The following is a 20,543-nucleotide window of genomic DNA, read 5'->3' as shown; positions in this document are numbered from 1 at the left end:
GCCGGTGCAAAAGTATAGGATCAGGCCTTGAGGAGGGGAGGGGGGAGCAAAGCAACACATCTCTGGTTCGGAAGCCAGTGGAAAAGGTGGGATGTGAAAGTTGCTTTGCATTTGAAGTGCTTGGCAGGCGCAGGGGGGAGGGGGGGAGGGAAAGGTTCTTGCATTCTGGCTAGAGGAAGAGACGGTGGCCATGCTGTGATTGGAAGGTTCTGAAATCAGAGCTTTGCAGACTTATGCAGCATAAATGACAGCAATGCATTTTACGTAGATAGCATCTTGGTTTGTGCCTTCGGATAACAAATCTAGAGGCCTTACTATTTCCTTTAAGCAATTGCTTTTTGAGTCAAGTGTTGTTATCGCCTGCATTTGTGGTTTTTCAAGGAAGGTTCAATGCACAGATGGAATGGGTGTACTTTGGGGTTAAGAGCAGCTTCCTTAAAGGCCTTGCATCTCCAGTGTGTGAGCAACAGCGCCCCCTCCCGACGCCCGCATGCTTCTGTACGCTTCATTTTGTGTGTGCGTGTGCCAAAACTGACCTGCTGCCAGGCATCCACCAGACCCATTAATTTCTTTTTTGTTTTTGTGTTGCTCACCTTATTTTTCTTTTGTGTTTGTGTTTGTCTTTTTTCTCCCTCCCCTCCCCGCCGCTTCCGTTTTCCATGCCCCGTGCATAAAGACCATCGTGCGGGGGAACAAGGCGGCCAAGGACGGCTCCCTGGCCTGGCTGCTGGATGAGTTTGAGAACATGTCCGTGTCGCGCTCGAACTCCCTGCGCAGGGACAGCCCCCCCTTCCCACCTCGGCACGACCAGCTCTACCAGGAGAACGGCCTGAGCGAGGCCCTGGCCAGGCCCTCCCGCCACCACCACCACCACCACTACCATGCTGCCACCACCGAGGAAGACTCTGGGGGCAGCAGGGGCAAAGAGCTGAAGGAGCGGAACCGCCACGGCTCCCGAAACGAGCTGGACCAGAGCAGGGAGAGGAGCCGGGAAGACAGGACAGCCGCTCAGCACCCCCGGGGGCAGGAGCCCACGGGCAAACCTCACCATCGACCGCCCCCTCCAGACTACCACAAGCCCTTCTCGGACCACAGGCACAGGCCACACGAGCGAGACGGGAGGAGAGAGATGGGCGCCGAGAAGGAGCCATTGGAGCGCGTGGTCAGAAGGGAGCGTGCGGACATCCCCGACAAAAGACCCAAATCCACCTACACCGGGGAGACCAGCCCGCAGTCCCCCCGGGAAAAGCGGCCCCTTTCTGGACCCAATATCCGGACCCCAAATATCCCCATCTCTGAGGGGGTCATGAAAACGGCACAGCAGACCGGGCGGCCTTTTAACACGTACCCGCGAGCAGACACAGATCCCGTCCGGGGTGCTCAGGTAATGTTTCCCCTTGTAGGTTGTGGCTCTCTAGCCCTTGCCAGCCAGGACTGACCCCCCGCAAGTGCCTTTTCCTGGAGCACAAGCTCATCAGCAAGTGAAGACGCCTCTTGCTTTTAAAAGGGATTTGCGTCTTACTGCCAGCATCCCAGAGTGGCTGATGGTGTGGTGGGTAGTGTGCACCTTCTGAGCCGCAAAGCCCAGCTCTTCTGCAGAAGCTCCACCCCGTAGAGACCTCCGAGGCTGGCTCTTTGCTCTGCTCCCTGCCATGTCGCTGTGCCTCCTCTTTCTCGGGCCTTCCTTCCTCCTCGGAGCAGCGCTCCCTCGCTTTGTAACCCGCTGTCTTCCTGCAATGCCTGGGTGTCTGTTCCGCCTTTCCTCTCCTCCACTGTCACAGCCCTTGCTCCCACTAACCTGAGATACTCTGGTGCTGCCTACCTTCTGAAGGAGACACTCCTCTCTCTGCTCTTCTCCCTCCGTGTGCTCTCCTCTAACCTCCCTCCGCAGCCCTACGGCCTCCTGCACAGTGACTCTCTCTCTCTCTGTAGAAACACTGCAGCAAAGCAGCCACATACTGCGCTGTGGGTGCCGCAAGCCTCCATCACAAGGGAATCTACCGTACAACTGTCAGGTGTCTGGGACCCTTTTTTCTTGCACCTCTGCCACTTTTCTTTCTCCTCTTCCTCTTCCTCTTCCTCCAAGGGCAACGCCACCCTTAGCTTCAACTTTCTTTTGCGTCTAGCTAACCGCTATCATCTCTGCCTCGGTTCCTGTCTTTTGTGCTAATCTAGCAGGAGGTCCTTCTGCTTTCCTGTTGTGTGCGTATGTGTGTGTTTGTATTCTGGGCATAACTCTGCCAGGGGCAACGGGAGAGATGAGCTACAGAGGACAGGTGCAGCTCCTGTTGCTTTCTGGGTCCCGTCCCCCCCCCCCATTTGCAGGCTTCATCTCTGCTATCTCCAATTAAAAGAGAACCTGGTTTGTGGGCTTTCCAGAGGGCATCTGTTTCGACACTGTGGGGAGGAAAATGCAGGGCTAGGTGTAACTTTGGTCTGTTCAAGCAGTCTGTTTTTACTTTCTTATGGTATAGGTTAAAAGGGCTGGGGAAACACCTGTATGTCTGGGTCTCTTGAGGCGTTACTGAATTGCAGGAGGTTGGACTAGATGACTCTTTGGGTCCCTTCCAATTCTACAATTCTATGATTCTGCTGTTGGGCAGAGAATACGGCCCTGGGCTGAACGGATCAGCAGTCTGTCACTCCATATTAGGCTGCAAGAGCTACCCACAAATCTCTCTCCATCAGTGCTCTTCAATTGTTGGGTGCCCAGGTGTTGTTGGACTACAAAACCTATCACCCCCAGTTTAGCTAATGGTCAGGGATGATGGGAGTTGTAGTCTGGCAACATCTGGGGGCCCAAGGTTAGAGGGCACTGCTCATCCGTGAAAAGGGAACGTGCAGAATGACACACAGAGAGTTTTCATCTAGGGAATCGGATAACATAATTTCTGGGGCGGGTGGGGGTTTCAGAACACATTACCTGCTTGTGGGCGAGATCCATACTTCACATATTATCGGAACTGGCGGTGGGGAATCTCAAATCCTAAGGCACCAACATCACCGTATTGGTTTCTGCCACTCAGTGCACTGGTTGAGGGTCCCTTGGCAACCAGGCAGCTGGAGTGTGACCTTCTCTGCACCTTCCCTTTCTGGTGAGTAGTCTGAGGGGATAGTCAGCCTTTCCACACTTGCCTGAAAGTAGACAATGCTGGGGGTTGGACTAGATGCCCCTCCTGGGCTCTTCCAAGTCTACAGTTCTATGGTTCTCTGATCTTTCCTGTCCTTTCCAGTTGCTGATGTAACCATTTCACCCCACCCACCCCTGCTTCTTTTAGGCAGAGCACAGGCCCGGGAAACCCCAAGAAACAGCTTCCAACGGCCCCATAAGTGGAAACAGCAGCTCCTCCAGGCCCCCACCATCGGGCCCAACGAGATCCCGGAACCCAGAGCCGCCCCACCCAGGACTCTCCCAGCACGCCTCGGACCCCCACTTGACACACATCCCACCGTCTGCCCACCAGCCGCCGTACTCTCAGCAGCCCCCTCCCCAGCATCCGCCCCCACAGCCCCCAGGCCCCCCTCCCCCAGCCCCACAGCAGCCCCGCTCCCCACAGCGCGAGCCCCAGCGGGTCTCCCACGAACAGTTCCGGGCTGCCTTGCAGATGGTGGTGGACCCGGGCGACCCCAGGACCTACCTGGACAACTTCATCAAGATTGGTGAGGGGTCCACTGGCATTGTCTGCATCGCTACCATCAAGAGCTCCGGGAAGCTGGTGGCCGTCAAGAAGATGGACCTGCGCAAACAACAGCGGCGAGAGCTGCTCTTCAACGAGGTGAGGGGCCGGGAGGTGGGGTGGAGAAAGGTCCCCGCTCCGTAGCCTCCCTTCCTGTTCTTCTTCCTGTGTGTGTGTGTGTGTGTGTGTGTGTTGAAAATGGTGCTACCCTTCCCCAAAGGGTATTGGGTATAAGGTGGGGTGTCCTGGCAGCAGAGGCGGCTAGTATAGAAAGCCCTTAACACAGCCTTTCTCAAACTTGGGTCTCCAGCTGTTGTTGCACTGCAACTCCCATCATCCCTAGCTAGCAGGACCAGCGGCCAGGGATGGTGAGAATTGTAGTCCAGCAACAGCCGGGCACCCAAGTCTTAACAACTTGGGACCAGTTCACCTGCAAGATCGCCTCACCCCCTTTGACTGCTCTGCGGAACTCTTCCAGGTGCCATGCAGTGATTTTTTCCCCTTAAAAAAAAGGTTTAGGGGTACTCTCATTTTCCTACTCATATTGAAATACTGCCCCTCAATGAAGCCAAACTTAGATTCACAAAATGTTTAGGGGTATGCATACCCCTGCGTCCCCCCCCCCAGAAATAAAGCACTGGTGCCATGTAACACCTGTTCCATGTTTTGTCAAGGCTGCACCTACACTTTGGAACTCCCTGCCTCTTGAGATCAGGCAGGCGCCTTCACTGTACTTCTTTGGGCACTTATTAACAACATTTTTGCTTTGACAAGCCTGCCCAGGTGTTTTGAAAGTTGATGCGAGTGTTAATCTGTTCTTAATTTGCTGTTACTTTGACTTGTTACTTTAACCGCAGGAGGGGAGATTTGCTCCTGTGCTAGGATCCTCCTTGGCATGCTTCTCTTTGGCCCACCTGGCTGGCCACTGCAAAAACTGGATGCTGGGCTAGATGGGCCACTGGACTCATCCAGCGGCTCTTCCTCCCTCCCAGCTGCCACTGTCTATTTCCCCCCCTTTCAGGTTGTGATCATGAGAGACTATCAGCACGAGAATGTGGTGGAGATGTACAACAGCTACCTGGTGGGCGATGAGCTATGGGTCGTCATGGAGTTCCTGGAAGGAGGCGCTTTGACAGACATTGTCACACACACGAGGTATGGGGAGCGGAAGTCTTGAGCCCCTTCTCTCCCAGGACTCTGCTGCTATTCTTCCCATTTTCCTTACAGGTTTTCTTGAGTCCATCTGGACAGTAGGGCTGGGCGATAAAACTATATATTGTCCCAAACTGGTTTGAAGACCATATCATGATACTGGTTTCATAATTTTTGACCTGGCAGTGTATTGTGCAAATCATGGTGTGTGTGTGTTTGTGTGCGCTATGCAAAAATCACAATGTGGGGGAAACCATGAAGCCAGCCAATGCCTCTACAAGTGCCATCCTTATTTCAGACATTGTGCTATATTGGTATATTGCAATGTTTAGCTAGTGATATATCACAGTGTTGAAAACCAGATATTGCCCAGCCCTGCTGGACAGAGAACCCTGTTCTCCTAACAGCGGCCGGCTGTGCATACACTGACTTTTGTGACCAGCTAAAAGAAGCCAGGAGTGTGCATGTGTTGATGTAAAGGCCTTTAGGGAAAAGAAGCATTTCCAAAGCTTTGCAGCGTGGGGCAGGGAGAGAAGTGTTTGTTTTTAAGTGCTCCACAATGGCCTGACCTTGCTCTTCACTTGAAAGGCAGTCCCATGTGGCCGAGTTGGAACTGGGACACAGTTGAAAGTCCCTTTTCTACTCCAGCTTGGAGCAGAGCTTCAGAAGATGGTTCTCTCTCTGACCTCGGGTCTGGCTCCTGCTGGATGTCCAGAAATTGTGGACACGCAATGGAGCTGAATATTGGAAGATTCAGGACACATAAAAGGAAGTCCTCATTCACCCACCACCTCCTAGTTAAACTGTGGAACTCACTCCCACAGCTTTCTCCTAGTTAACTGTATAGAATTTCAGCTTGTACAGAATGACTGTAAAAATACATACCGTAACTTCCCCCCCCCTAATGATTATGTTTTTAAAGGAAAAATCATCTCAGTATGGAATGTCAAAAGGTATAATTGAAGCAATTATCAAAAAGAGCAGCTATGCAGAGAGCAGCATGTAGATTCAGATGTTGGCCAAATTTTGCCCAAAGGTGAACCTTAGGAAAAACAAAGGTAGAAACTAGATGAGTGACTATTTGAGAAAGTGCAACTTTAAAAGAGGATAAGACAGATTCATGGAGAAGATGGCTCTTGATGGCTGCTAGCCAGGATGGCTGTGTTCTGCCTCCATAGTCAGAGGCAGCTGTGCATTCGGATCCCAGTTGCTGGAAACCCCAGGAGGGGAGAGGGCTTTGCTGGTTGAATCCTGCCTGCAGGTTTCCCACAGGCACCTGGTTGGCCACATAAAAGGGATTTCTTGGAGAGACAGGAAGACGAACCAAAGTTTATATTCCAGATCGCCAACTCCTCTTTAAAAGGAAAGCAATGGGAGGTTTTTCTCACTCTCTCCAAATGCCAGAGCTTGGGTTTGGGACAGGCCACAGAGAGTCCCTCACACAGCACAGAATAGATTCATGGAATCTTCTGCCACGGAATGTGATGAGGGCCGCTGGCTTAGGTGACTTTAAAAGGCAGCTCCATAAATTCGTGAAGGAGCAGGAGGGAGGGGCCTGTCACTGGCTATTTGCCATCTTAGCTGAATGGGACCCACTCGATGTACAGGAGGCGCCTGACTCAGAATTATTGCCGCTTGGGGAAACAAGAATGGGCGAAAAGTTGTCGCCTTGATGCCCTGATTGTGGGCTTCTCAGAAGGGGATCCGGTTTTGACCTCTAGAAGCTGTGGACAAGGTGGACCCACCGAGGTCTGAACCGGCCGAGCTGCTCTTTTAACGGGGGCTGTGTTCTTATTCCGCTTCCAGGATGAACGAGGAGCAGATTGCGGCCGTCTGTCTGTCTGTCCTCAAGGCGCTCTCCGTCCTCCATGCCCAGGGTGTCATCCACCGAGATATCAAGAGTGACTCCATTCTGCTCACACACGACGGCCGGGTGAGTTGCACATGGTCCTAGGTGCTGATTTTAAGCTCGAGGAAAAAGTAGGAGGAGATGCCAGCTAAACGTCAGGCAGAACTTTCTGACAGTAAGAGCCGCTCCACAGTGGAACGGTCTCCCTCGGAAAGTGGTGGGCTCTCCTTCCTTGGAGGCTTTTTAACAGAGGTTGGATGGCCGTCTGCCAGAGGTTCTTCACTTGTGGTTTCTGTATTGCAGGGGGTTAGACTAGATGACCCGAGGGGGTCTCTTCTAACTCTATCATTCTGTGATTCTAGCCCATCTTTCCCTAATAATTAACGGTGATGGTGATTATTACCCAACCTTCCCCAGCAGGTCCCAGGGCAAATTGAAACAATTTAAAATTCAGAATTCAAAACAGTTAAAACAAGTCACAGGAATTGGGTCTGTCATGAAAACACACAATTCACATCTCCAGGGTAAAGAGGAGCACCTTCAACATTCGCTGAAAGCTGTGTGGCGAAGGTGCCAGTTGCAATTCTGTGGGGAGGGAGTTCCACAGCCCAAATATTTGCAGGCAGTTTGCTCCTATCACACCAGTTTACATCAGTCGCACTGGTTATACCTTTGTTTCTGAGTTCAAACCCTTCATGAAGTTGCCTGGGCTCTGAGGTTGGCCTCTGCAGCCCTGCTCTTTGGCACTGTCACTAAGGGCCATCGGGTTGGTGGGGACCAAGGATTGGGACTCTTCAGTGGTGGCCCCACACCGGTGCAACGCCCTCCCCTGAGAAACACTGCCTGACCTTATGCAGTCACTAAAAACTTGTTATTTCTCCATGTTTTTATTGATTTTATTGCTGAACTCCTACATACAATTTCATCTGATGCTTTTTTTATTATTGCAAGCCAACTTGTAAGAGATTTTCCCTAAGAGGTGGGGGTAGAAACAAAGGAGTAAAATAATGTCCCTGTCCCACGTTCACCTTTTGCTGAAATTGCCTGGTCCTGCAGTGCCACCTGGAGGTGACTCTTCAGTGGTGTCAGGCGGCCCCAAGACTTCTGAGGAGAACTTAAAAACATAGTCATAGAGTTGGAGGGGGCCCCAAGGGTTATCTAGCCCAACCCCAGTGCAATGCAGGAATCTCAACTAAATCATATGCAACAGATGACAACCCAACCTGTGCTTAAAAACCTCCAACGAAAGAGAGCCCACCACTTTCTGAGGGAGCCCGTTCCACTGTCGGCCAGCTCTCACTGTCAAAAAGTTCTTCCTAATGTTTAGTTAGGAGGCCTTACAAATAGCGGAGGAGAGGAGGCAAGCAAAATGCAAGGGAGATAGGGAAAGATACAGGAAACTGAATGCAGATTTCCAAAAAACAGCAAGGAGAGACAAGAGGGTCTTCTTAAATGAGCAATGCAAAGAAATAGAGGAAAACAATAGAATGGGGGAAACCAGAGATCTGTTCAAGAAAATTGGAGATATGAAAGGAACATTTCGTACAAAGATTACCATAATCAAGGACAAAAGTGGTAAGGACCTAACAGAAGCAGAAGACATCAAGAAGAGGTGGCAAGAATACACAGAGGAATTATACCAGAAAGATATGGAGGTCTCGTACACCCCAGGTAGTGTGGTTGCTGACCTTGAGCCAGACATCTTGGAGAGTGAAGTCAAATGGGCCTTAGAAAGCACTGCTAATAACAAGGCCAGTGGAAGTGATGATATTCCAGCTGAACTATTTAAAATTTTAAAATGCAGAGACTCCATCAGGCAAGGCCTCTTTCCACCCGCCTTGCCCCCTCCGGCCCTGGGACTCCTCATAAGGGAGCTGTGCCTGGAGGAAGAACTGTGAGGGGAGAGACTCCATCAGGCAAGGCCTCCTTCCACCTACCTTGCCTCACCCTCCAGTCTCTATTTTTCAATTTGTATTGTATTGTTTTATGCACTGTGGCTTGCTGTTGTTTTATTGATTATTGTTTTGAAATTATTTATTGTAAATGTCAAGAGTGGGTTTCTGTTTAATTTTCATATGCTGATATTATTCTATACTATTTTAATGATTGTTGAACGTTACATTATTTGATTGCTTATTTTAAAGCTATGTTTTATTATCATATTTGTGTATTGCATTAGACTGTTATAAGGTTGTTTTGTATTGTATGAGATTCTGTTTCTTCAGCTTGTAAACCGCTTTGAGTATTGTATGATAGAAAGGCGGTACACAAATTAAAAGTGATGATGATGATGATGATGATGTTAAGGTGCTACACCCAATATGCCAGCAAGTTTGGAAAACTCAGCAATGGCCAGAGGATTGGAGAAGATCAGTCTACATCCCAATTCCAAAGAAGGGCAGTGCCAAAGAATGCTCCAACTACCGCACAATTGCGCTCATTTCACACGCTAGCAAGGTTATGCTTAAAATTCTACAAGGCAGGCTTAGGCAGTATGTGGACCGAGAACTCCCAGAAGTGCAAGCTGGATTTCGAAGGGGCAGAGGAACCAGAGACCAAATAGCAAACATGCACTGGATTATGGAGAAAGCTAGAGAGTTCCAGAAAAACGTCTACTTCTGCTTCATTGACTATGCAAAAGCCTTTGACTGTGTCGACCACAGCAAACTATGGCAAGTTCTTAAAGAAATGGGAGTGCCTGATCACCTCATCTGTCTCCTGAGAAATCTCTATGTGGGACAAGAAGCTACAGTTAGAACTGGATATGGAACAACTGATTGGTTCAAAATTGGGAAAGGAGTACGACAAGGTTGTATATTGTCTCCCTGCTTATTTAACTTATATGCAGAATTCATCATGCGAAAGGCTGGACTAGATGAATCCCAAGCCGGAATTAAGATTGCCGGAAGAAATATCAACAACCTCAGATATGCAGATGACACAACCTTGATGGCAGAAAGCGAGGAGGAATTAAAGAACCTTTTAATGAGGGTGAAAGAGGAGAGCGCAAAATATGGTCTGAAGCTCAACATCAAAAAAACCAAGATCATGGCCACTGGTCCCATCACCTCCTGGCAAATAGAAGGGGAAGAAATGGAGGCAGTGAGAGATTTTACTTTCTTGGGCTCCTTGATCACTGCAGATGGTGACAGCAGTCACGAAATTAAAAGACGCCTGCTTCTTGGGAGAAAAGCAATGACAAACCTAGACAGCATCTTAAAAAGCAGAGACATCACCTTGCCGACAAAGGTCCGTATAGTTAAAGCTATGGTTTTCCCAGTAGTGATGTATGGAAGTGAGAGCTGGACCATAAAGAAGGCTGATCGCCGAAGAATTGATGCTTTTGAATTATGGTGCTGGAGGAGACTCTTGAGAGTCCCATGGACTGCAAGAAGATCAAACCTATCCATTCTTAAGGAAATCAGCCCTGAGTGCTCCCTGGAAGGACAGATCGTGAAGCTGAGGCTCCAATACTTTGGCCACCTCATGAGAAGAGAAGAATCCTTGGAAAAGACCCTGATGTTGGGAAAGATTGAGGGCACTAGGAGAAGGGGACGACAGAGGACAAGATGGTTGGACAGTGTTCTCGAAGCTACGAACATGAGTTTGACCAAACTGCGGGAGGCAGTGCAAGACAGGAGTGCCTGGCGTGCTATGGTCCATGGGGTCACGAAGAGTCGGACACGACTAAACAACAAAACAACAATGTTTAGTTGAAACCACGTGCCATATTCAGACTTGTGAGAGGCCAGATTTTTTATAGCACCCTCTGGAATCTCAGTTGCTTCCTCTTGTCTTCTCTCCCCTGGAAGTCCCAAAGCAATTACGTTCAATAATGGTTTGAAATTTCTGCCAATATATTTTTTAAAAATTGTATTGTACCTACACACGCAGCAAACTTTCACGGGCTCCTCCACCGTTGTGAAGAAATCCAAGTCTCTTTAACCCATGGGTTCCACACGTCTCTGAACCAGAGTGTGTCTAAGGTCGAGCAATGAAGTGCCCCAAAACAGTTTCAGGATGACAACATGCTTGGGTCCATATCAGTGGTTTCCAAAGTACCGTAGGTGGTACCCTCCGGGTTAGGGTGGGGAAGTGGAATTCCCTAGGGGGGGTTCTAAGAGGCAAGGGGTCAGCATGGGGGTGATGAAAATGTAAATGACTATCAGACTTTGAAAAGCTGGTATCCTAGGATCAAGGTCACCCATTTTGTTGAATTAATGAAACAAAATAGTTTTAATTGGACTTTGAATAAATGCTCAATTGCTGTTTCGATTCTTGCTGTGTTACTATCTTCCTTAGTGGGTCGTGCAAGCTGCTCTTCTGAATGATGCTTTTTATAGGGTAAGGGAGGGGGAACCGGGGTTGAGTTAAGTAAATAATCATTATTATAACCAAGGTGGCGGCAGTGGCCCCAAAAAGTTTGGGAACCACTGGCCTGGGGGTGGGGCATGTTAGGCCCTTGCACTGAGGTTTAGACTAAGTATGGAATTGAGCCTCACGTTAATGAGGTGGGGGAGGGAATCGCTCAGTGGCGGAACGCAAACTTGGCATGTGGAATAAAAGTCCTTGGTTCACATGTTGGCATCTCCAGCTTCCAAGGACATCTGGTAGCCAGGATGGGCTGCCACTTGTCAAAACGGAGAGAACTGGGCTAGGGTGACCAGAGGGGTGAGGCATCACGATAAGGCAAAGCCATATATTTGTGGGAGTTTGTCTGCCTCTCATCACTTTTTTTTTTAAAAAAAAGGAATATTGCTGATCTGCACTGCAAAGGCTGGAAAGATGCTTCCCACAGAAAATGAGCCTTCTGCTTCCCAAGCATTCAGCCACTGACCTCCTTCGTTTGCTTGGCTCTCCCTTCCAGGTCAAACTCTCCGACTTCGGGTTCTGTGCGCAAGTGAACAAGGAGGTGCCGCGGCGCAAGTCCCTGGTTGGGACCCCTTACTGGATGGCGCCAGAGCTCATCTCCCGGTTGCCCTATGGACCGGAGGTAAGAGGGCTTCAACTTTCTGAACCTCTGGCTTTGCCTAAACAGAAATGTTTTCAGCAGATGCTGAAAGAATGCAGTGAAGGAGCTTAAGAGGCAGGGAGTTCCAGAGGGTATGTGCTGCCATGTTCCACTGATCAAAGCAGTCAAGTGGTCATTTACGTGGTTTTGATGAAGTTCTCATCTTCTCTCATCAGATTTTTTTTTTGCCTCCGTCATCCATCCTAGGCTTTCAGGGGGAGGGAAGCTGTAAAATCCAAATGGAACGAAAAGCCTGCTGCCAGGCAGACTTGCCAGTCCAGTAGGGCCCCCATTTTGCAAATCAGTTACAAAACTGTCCAGGCTGGGGAGGGGGGGCGGAGGCACCTTTTGCTCTTGTTCGCCTTTCTCAATTCCCCTCTTCCCCCCCCCCATCTTTCTCTTTCAGGTGGACATCTGGTCCCTAGGCGTGATGGTGATAGAAATGGTGGATGGGGAGCCCCCTTATTTCAATGAGCCCCCTTTGAAGGCCATGAAGATGATCCGGGACAACCTGCCCCCCAAACTCAAAAACGTGCACAAGGTAAGAGACCCCTTTTCCTTCTCTCTTACTTTTCCTCACTTGACTTCCCCACCTTGGAAGGATCAGATTCAGGACTGAAATTTGATGTCGGGCCTCTAAGGATGAGGATCGCAGGGTCCGGGTCAAGTCATATGACGAGAGGCAGTCCTGAGCCATTTGGATTAGAGAGCCAGTGTGTTGTAGTGGTTAGAGAGCTGGGCTAGGACCTGGGAGAGACCAGGGTTCGAATCCCCACTCGGCGAGGATGAAGCTCACTGGGTGATCTTCCGCCAGTCATTGCCTCTCTCAGCCTAACTTACCTCACAGGGTTGTTGTGGGGATTAAATAAGGACTACAGGGCTTGTATAGAGGTACCCCCCCCAGCTTTACTTTACACGTGCATAGAGAACAAGCCATATTCTTAGAGAAAAAGCATGTCTCTGTCAAAGTGTATACTATAGTTCCCGCTACAGGTGCTTCCCCTTCCTGTTTCTGCCCTCCTTACTCTTCTGCCCCAAATGCGGCTCATGCCTTTCCCCTTCTTTCTCCGCAGGTCTCTCCCTCCCTGAAGGGCTTCCTTGACCGCCTGCTGGTCAGGGACCCAGCCCAGCGAGCCACCGCCAATGAACTCTTGAAGCACCCCTTCCTGGGGAAAGCTGGCCCCCCTTCCTGCATCGTGCCCCTGATGAGGCAGAACCGGATGAGATGAAAGAGGCAAAAGAAACTGGACCATCTTACCAAAGAGAGAGAGAGAGAGAAGACACCTGCATCGTCCCTGGCTAACCCCCCCACCCCACCCCAACGGCAGCTGGAAACCCTCCAGGGACAGCGGGCACCCTGTGGCACCTCCCAGCTCTGTTCCTGCTGAAAGAGGGGGCTTCTCTTCCTTCCTCCGGGCAGCGTGGCCAGGGAGACTTGTCACCTCTGCGTTCCACCCTCAGGCCGATCCTCCCTTGAGGGACTCCTCTACATCCGCCGCTGATGCTGGAGACACAAGTCCCACAAACAGTGTCCTGCCTGCCCACCTCTGGCGAGTAGGACGCCCTCTCTGCGCCACACCTTCCGTACTACTGAGCTCGGAGCAGGGTTTAGTGCCCTGGAGGGAGGGGGGATTTTTTTTAAAAAAAAAGACTGTAACATTTCCGATTGCTGTTTAGCCATTCATATCACACAAGTCTGGGGGCAGCGGCGATTTGGGTGGGTAGGGGAGAGCTCGAAACACAACCCCTCTTCAGTCTGGTTTCCGAGACCCCTCTCTCGTTCTTCCCTCCTTGGTAGCATGTCTTTCCTCCCAGATAGCAAGAGGACAGAGGGGGCGGGGGCCATTGGCAAAGAGTGTCCCAGAGAGGGGGTGGGGGGCAGGGAAGCCCCCCTCCCCACAGTCCAGTCAGATTTCTGGGGACTTCAGTTGAGCCAAGGCTGCCTCTCCCCCTCCCTGAATAATCCTCTCCCTGCCCCCCCCCAAGCCAAACCTGCCTCAGATTTTTAAACTGGGGAGAAGCACTGCTTCTCCTGGTATTGGAGAGGAAGAGAAGGAAGTGAGGTGGGTTTTCTCAGGGGCTTCCATCTCAGGCAAACGAGACTCTCAGCTCTGCAAAGCGGTCCTTTTTTAGAAAAGAAAAACCTCCCTCCATAAATTCCTCCGTGCTCTTAACTGCCAGTTAAAGAGTTTCAGGCCCTCTTTTTGAATCAAGATGGCCGCTTCCACCTACCCAGCCCAGTTCTCTCGTTTTTAAAACTGTCCCTTTTCACAGGGTTGTGCCCTTCCTGAGCTCCTTCCCCAACCCACGTCTCCTGTGCTGCTGAGGCAGGAACTGCAGTCGTCACTGGGAATCCTGACCTGGGAAGGCTGCTTTTAATCGCAAGCCTGTCTCTTTGTCCCTGGTTTCTGCGCCTCTTGTCGCCGCTTGGCCAGGATAGAGCTGCACTGGCCCCTCTCTCCCCCCTGCCTTGTCTTCTCTTCTCCCTTTGCTCTTTCTCCCTGCCTGCTGTTGCCGTGCTGAGCTTGCTTCCTGCCTTTGATAGTGGCAGCCGTTGCCCCTCTGCTTGCTCTTGAGCTGTGTGCTTCCCACCCCAGGCAAAACTGTGACTAGCAAGTTTCTCCGGCCTGGAGGGCAGACTGGATTTATGGAAGTCCTCGTTGTGGGTTTTGTTCTGATCTCGGCCTAGGGTGTGCCAAGAACAGGCCTTGTTCTGGTTTTATTTTTTTGTCCTGTCTTGCAGCGGGGAGACTTTCTCTGGACTTCTCCTTTGTGGCTGGTGACGCTCAGCTTGGAGGATGACTTAGTCTGCCGCTCGCAATCTCAGAAGTGTGGTGTGGGGCTCCTGGGGCCAGGCAGCCACGCGCCTCTTGGTGTTGCTCACCAGACCTGGAAACCTGCCCAACCCTCCCCGCACTGCAAACCTTGAACATAGCAATGTTAGGCAGGAAGAAAAGGGAGCAGGAAGAGCAAATGAGCTTCCTGGGTGTTTCTCTGTGAGACTGAACCCGTCTGTGGTTGTGATGCTCTGTCACTTTGCTCCCCTCCGGCTGAACAAGCAGTGGGATACCAGCAACAGGGCCTCTCCTGTCATTGCCCCCCACCCCAGCTTATTGCTAGGCTGGGGGGCGAGGAGATAGGGAGATCACTGCTCCTATGTTCCTAGTCTTTAAAATAGAGGCCAGTATGAGCTTGCAAAGTGGCACTTCCCTAAGCTCTTGCATTGTTAGCTTTTTTTGGGGGGGGGGTCTGCCTTGCCAGTTGTTGGGGAGCAGCAGCAAAGGCCAGAGGCCACCCCCTTGGCTCCCGACATGTCCCTGTGTGGCGTCTTGTGGCATGGACAAGGCAGGAATGTCAGGGGCAGGACAGCAGCTTGAAAGATGAAGGCCACCAGGTTTGCTAGCCCTGGGTTGGATCGGAAGCTCAGGCCCGTCCTTCCCTCCGCACATGCACCCTCTGGGTTGGAGAGGGCTTGAGTCCCCCGTGGCAGGAAAGTGGGGAAGGGTGTGGCATTCACAGCGCTTTCTGGAAAGGAGGCTTGCTTGGGGGCCCAGGAGACACCAAGAGTCCCCTGGCAGGGGAGGGGAGGTGTAAAGTAGGTGCAGCTGCCTTGAGGAACAGAGCTGGCCTCCAAAGGTCTCCACCCCCCCCCCTCCTTGCCACACAAGGCACCCCCTCCTTGCATGCTTGTACATACAGGATGGGCTTTTCTGCATGCAGAGTTACGGGGGAAGGGTTTTGCAGGGTTTTCTTCTTCAAGAGTTTGGGGAACTTTCTTGCTTCCTGGTTTTAGGTTCTTACGGGTATAGGTTATGCATCACATTTGCCGTGGAAATGCTTTTTGGGAGCGGGGAGGAAGCACCCCGCTTTCTGATGCCCCTCCTAGGGCTCAAAGAGCAAATATTTCTCATTTGCCCCTCCGCGAAACCAGGATCTCCCTGTTGCTGCTTTTGCCACACTCCTGGCAAATTTGCTGTCAGTTTCAACCACTCTTGAGGGAGAAAACCCAGGCGTTTGGTTTTTAAAATCCTGTGGGTTCCACTCCTCATCTCCATTGGCATTAGCCAGGTGCAAACTGGCATATTTTAGGAGGGATTTGCAGGTGAAAAAGAGCCAACCTTGGTCCACGCAGGGCAGAATTCCCGCAAGGGTCCAGGACTGAGCCCCTCCCCGCCAATGCTGTTGGCCTGCAATGCAGGTATTCCGCAGGACATCCCCTTCCCCCGTTTGCTTCCTGCTTCTGGTGCTTTTCTTCTCAAAACTGGACAGTGTTTCATCTCTTCCGATCTCTAGAGGAACCCTTGCTTGCAACCAAGCTAACCTGGGCCTTCCTTCCTAGCGCACCTGGCTTTTGCCTGCAGGCAAAGGCTTTACCCAACACTGCGTTTGTGGATCTGTTCTGTTCTGCAACAAAGCCCAGGGGCTTTCCTCGAAGGGTTTCTCAGCTTTGAACCTCAGAACAGGCTAGTCTTCGAGGGCCTAGCAATCATCACCACTCCAACCCCTTTCTAAGAAGCTGGGTTTTCCCACCTCTGGGAACAATTCTTTTTGTAACTCTATATAGCTGCAGCTTTAAATCTGAGCCATCCCACGGACTGTTCATCTCCTGGTAGCTTGCTTACAAATGGAAGGAGCTGGCAGCCCTAGAATCCCTGGCTCCGGAGTGCTCACTTCCCCTCTTCTCACAGCCGTCTGCTGCCTCCGCTCTAGGAATTGGTTTCCCCCATGCACACAGGGGGAAAAGAAACTATTTTTTTATGGCACTAACACAGATGCACAAACACTACACTTTTCCTGCAGTGGAAAATACTTCAAATCTCATCCTTTCAAGGTGGAGGGTGATAAACTCTCAGCCTTCCCAAATCCCACATAACACTATATTCTCTCCCTCCCCCCCCCCCCCAGTTTCCTGAGATGCAGGACTGGAATTTTAACCACAGGCCCTGGCAAAGAAGCCTCGCCCTGTCCCACAGAACTGGCCCCAGAGCCACTCCCTCGTTCCTTTCCCTCCCCATATCCTGCCTCCTTGTAGCTTGAAGATTTTTATATGACTGGAGGTTTAGGAATGGGGGTCTTTCCCCCCTCCCTGTGAGAATGACTACTGATTCATTTCTGTGGGTTTTTGTTACTTTTTTAAAAAGAGAAGTTATTTATATTGCATTTTTTTAAAAAAAAACACACAACAGTATTTTGCGTTGGGATGATTTCTCCCCTCCCCTTCGGATCTGTTTCAGACAGACTGCTGTGACAAATTCTAGTAAGACGTTCTCACCATGAGTTGTATTGTATAAAAAACCTGGATTCTTCATGTGATGAGATTTGGCTGTGGGTTTCTTTGGTTCGGTTGTTGTTCCCCCCCTCCCCCCTTTTCAAATGTGGTGTTTGAATTTTGGGTGAAAAGTTTTAAATAGTCAAAATTCTAGTTTTACAATTACAGAGGCGTGCTCCTTCCTTTGTTTTTAACTCTCTCGGGTCTTTCTTGGGAGGTTCGTCTTCTGGGTTGGTGAGGGTGCGCATTAAGAACGAAGCCGTCCGACGATCTGGATCACGAGGCACACCTCTTCCTTACAGATGCAAGAGGACAGAATTGTAGAGTCTGAAGGGAGCCCCTTCCGAGGGTCATCTAGTCCAACCCCCTGCGTTGCAAGAATCCCAGCTAAGCAACTTTGTACTGAGAACATGCTATTATCCTCCTGATCGAAATGCTCAGGGGGGAGACCCTTATGAAGAAGATTGAAGGAAGCATTACAAAAAGGAAATGTTGTAATGGGTGACTTCAGCTACAGGCTGGCTGGCTATATATCTTCCAACCATGATAAAGTAAAATTTCTAGATACCCTAAAAATGACTGTGCCCAAGTACAAGGAGCTGACCAGAGAGACAGTGGCCCTGGAGTCGTGCGGCACCCAATATCTGGTGCGAACTGCTTGGCGACAATGGCCATAGTTTTATTAAATGGCCTATTGCCAAGAAGATCCAATACAGGCAACCAGAATGATCAAGTAGGTGGAGAAACTCACTCTATGAGCATCTGGGGGGGGGTTGGGTTTTTTTTTTTAGTTTAGGGGAAAGGTAAGAGCTGATCTGAGAGGAGTGTATAAAATGGTGCATGGCATAGAGACGTTCCTTTCCCTTCTAACACTGGAACTTGTGGGCCTCCAATGAAGCTGAACGTTGGGAGGATGCAGGGCAGATAAAGTCCTCTTCCACACAGCGCAGTTAACCTGCGGAACTCCCTCCCACAGGAGGCAGTGGTGGACACCAACTTGGAAGGCTTGAAAGAGGATTAGATGGGTTCGTGGAGGATACGGCTATCAATGGCTACTTCCAGCCTCGATGGCTGTGCTCTGCCTCCACGGTGGGAAGCAGGATGTCTCAATACCATTTGCTGGAAGCCTTGGGAGAGGAGAGGAATCTCATTCTCCGGTCCTGCTTGTGGGCTCCCCTTTGGGGCATCTGGCTGGCCACTGTGAGAACAGGATGCTGGCTTGATCCGGCAGGCTCTTACATTATTGACACCACATTTTGAACCCTCTCATTGCCTTCATGTGGGGCAGAAAGCTGGTCTGAAATCCTCTGTGATGTGCAACTTTTAAGCTGTTTACACGGTTTAGCATCCCAATGTGTTTCCCTAGCCTCTGCCCCTGAATCGATGCAACCATGAGATGTTCCTACTTGTGCAGCCACAAAATGCGCCTGGTATTGGTGGGCATTTGCCACCAGCGATGGATTCAGAGCAACCATTTTGTCCTCCATTTGAGATCACTTTTATAGGCACCAGGTGCTGTAAATACGGACCAGTAACTTCCCCGCTGGGAGTGGTTGCTTTCAGTATGGCTATAAGAAGAGATCTCTCCTCTCTGGGGTATAAATTAAGACTTGGATGAGCTAGCAGTGCACTCACCTTCAGAACACACACGCTCTTCCCAGTTGGGTTTTGAAACAAAGAAAACAAGTTGCTCCAAACTACTATAAAGCCCTTTTTGTGGCAACACTTAGAATTCCCCCTCCTTCCCTTGAGCTGCTTTTAATAGCCTGCAGGCGTTGCATCAAGAAACCCCAAAGCCCAGTGAAAGGATTCTCAATTGGTTTAAAGCGTCTGGGGCAGGTGAAGGGGAGAGAAGCACTATTAAAACTAAGAATACACAGTGCTGAATTTTTTATTTTAAAGAGAGGATCCATTGCTTGGAAGGGCACCTGCAATGATTCTTGCAAAGATCTTGTCCAGGGGTCAGCAAACTTTTTCAGCAGGGGGCAGGTCCACTGTCCCTCAGATCTTGTGGAGGACTGGACTATATTTTTTTGGGGGGTGAACAAATTCCTATGCCCCACAAATAACCCAGAGATGCCTTTTAAATAAAAGGACACATTCTACTCATGTAAAAACACGCTGATTCTGTCCATGGACTGTCCACGGGCCGGATTTAGAAGACAATTGGGCCAGATCCAGCCCCCGGGCCTGAGTTTGCCTACCCATGATCTTGTCTATGCTGACAATGCATGATGCTGCAGGGTCCGTTCAGAAAGGCAGGCTATATACTGAGAGCTGCTCTGGACATGCATCATTTGGGGAGAAAAACATATTTTAGGTTAAATCAGGGGTCTGCAACCTGCGGCTCCGGAGCCGCATGTGGCTCTTTTACACCTTTGCTGCGGCTCCGGAGCGGATACGAGGGGAGGAGGCGTCCGAGCCATGCGCCGCCTGAGCCATGTGGCGGCACCTACCATGCCCGCCAGACACTCGCGCGGTGCCCACCGCCGCCGGAGCACACAGCTGCGGCGGCGCACTGTGCGCCTGCGCCCCGCACAGCGCCCGCCGGAGTCCACAACTCCTCTGTGCGCGTGCGCTGTGCAAAAAGGACGCAAGGTGACGTTAGCAGCCCGGGGAGCGTGGTCGGCCCCCTCCCTGCATCAGCCCCTCCCCGCCGCATTTCTGCAGCCAATAGGCTCACGGGTGGCGGGGGCGGAGTTATTTATTTTTTAAAATGGGCGCGCTTCTTCCCGCCCAGCAGCAGAAAAGGCTTGCGGGCTCGGAGCGCGTGTTTGCTGCTGCTGCTCCTGCCTGCGGCCTGCCTGTGGCCTCCTGCTGGCCTGGTCAGGAGATAGATGTATTAATCAATGGGTTGATTCAATATGAGGAAATTTTATAAGTTCACTTGATGGGAGCAACACACATGAAACCATACAGGTGTCCTAATAAGGGAGTCAGAGTTTTGCCCATTCCCAGTAATCAAGGCAGCCCAAACTCATAAGGCAGTGGTTGCTGGTGCCCATTCCCAGTACAGTGGAACCTCGGTTTATGAACACCTCGGTTTATGAATTTTCGGTTTACGAACGCCGCAGACCCCTCTGGAACGGATTAATTCATTTTCCATTACTTTCAATGGGAAAGTTCGCTTCAGTTTATGAACGCTTCAGTTTATGAACAGACTTCCGGAACCAATTACACCCATGCTTCAGTTTATGAACACTTCAGTTTAAGTACTCCGCGGACCCGTCTGGAACGGATTAATCCACTTTCCATTACTTTCAATGGGGAAGTTCCCTTCAGTTTATGAACGCTTCAGTTTATAAACAGACTTCCGGAACCAATTGTGTTCATAAACCGAGGTACCACTGTAATCAAGGCAGCCCAAACTCATAAGGCAGTGGTTGCTGTTGCCCATTCCCAGTCATAGCTGCCAAGTTTTCCCTTTTCTCACGAGGAAGCCTATTCAGCATAAGGGAATTTCCCTTAAAAAAGGGGAGAACTTGGCAGCTATGTTCCCAGTAATCAAGGCAGCCCAAACTCAAAGTTATTTTTATAATGACGAGGATGACATTGGACCCTCATTATTAATTATTATTTACATCA

General features: G+C 50.5%; 2 protein-coding genes across 8 annotated transcripts in view; one reads left to right on the top strand and one right to left on the bottom strand.

The window, feature by feature from the left end:
- Positions 1-19,376, top strand: part of PAK4 (p21 (RAC1) activated kinase 4) — a 76,555-nt gene extending 57,179 nt beyond the window's left edge. For 6 of the 7 annotated variants that reach the window (XM_060275473.1, XM_035117683.2, XM_060275470.1 and 3 more), the window contains exons 3-9: positions 677-1,384; positions 3,279-3,776; positions 4,699-4,832; positions 6,636-6,762; positions 11,546-11,671; positions 12,096-12,230; positions 12,763-19,376. In XM_060275473.1, coding sequence (XP_060131456.1) covers positions 677-1,384; positions 3,279-3,776; positions 4,699-4,832; positions 6,636-6,762; positions 11,546-11,671; positions 12,096-12,230; positions 12,763-12,918 — 1,884 coding nt within the window. In that variant the 3' untranslated portion in view covers positions 12,919-19,376. The remainder of the gene's footprint in view (positions 1-676; positions 1,385-3,278; positions 3,777-4,698; positions 4,833-6,635; positions 6,763-11,545; positions 11,672-12,095; positions 12,231-12,762) is intronic. The other variant, XM_060275474.1, reaches the window with a different exon arrangement.
- The window catches only part of LOC132592278 (uncharacterized), a 436,287-nt gene continuing 431,710 nt past the window's right edge, over positions 15,967-20,543 (bottom strand). Inside the window, exon 2 of the mRNA XM_060275476.1 lies at positions 15,967-15,976. The gene's annotated coding sequence lies outside the window, so the exon portion shown is untranslated. The remainder of the gene's footprint in view (positions 15,977-20,543) is intronic.

The sequence above is a fragment of the Zootoca vivipara genome, chromosome 6 (genome assembly GCF_963506605.1).
Source record: "Zootoca vivipara chromosome 6, rZooViv1.1, whole genome shotgun sequence".
Taxonomy (NCBI): domain Eukaryota; kingdom Metazoa; phylum Chordata; class Lepidosauria; order Squamata; family Lacertidae; genus Zootoca; species Zootoca vivipara.
Note: the sequence above shows the minus strand (reverse complement) of the source record. Positions and strands in the feature narration are given on the sequence as shown.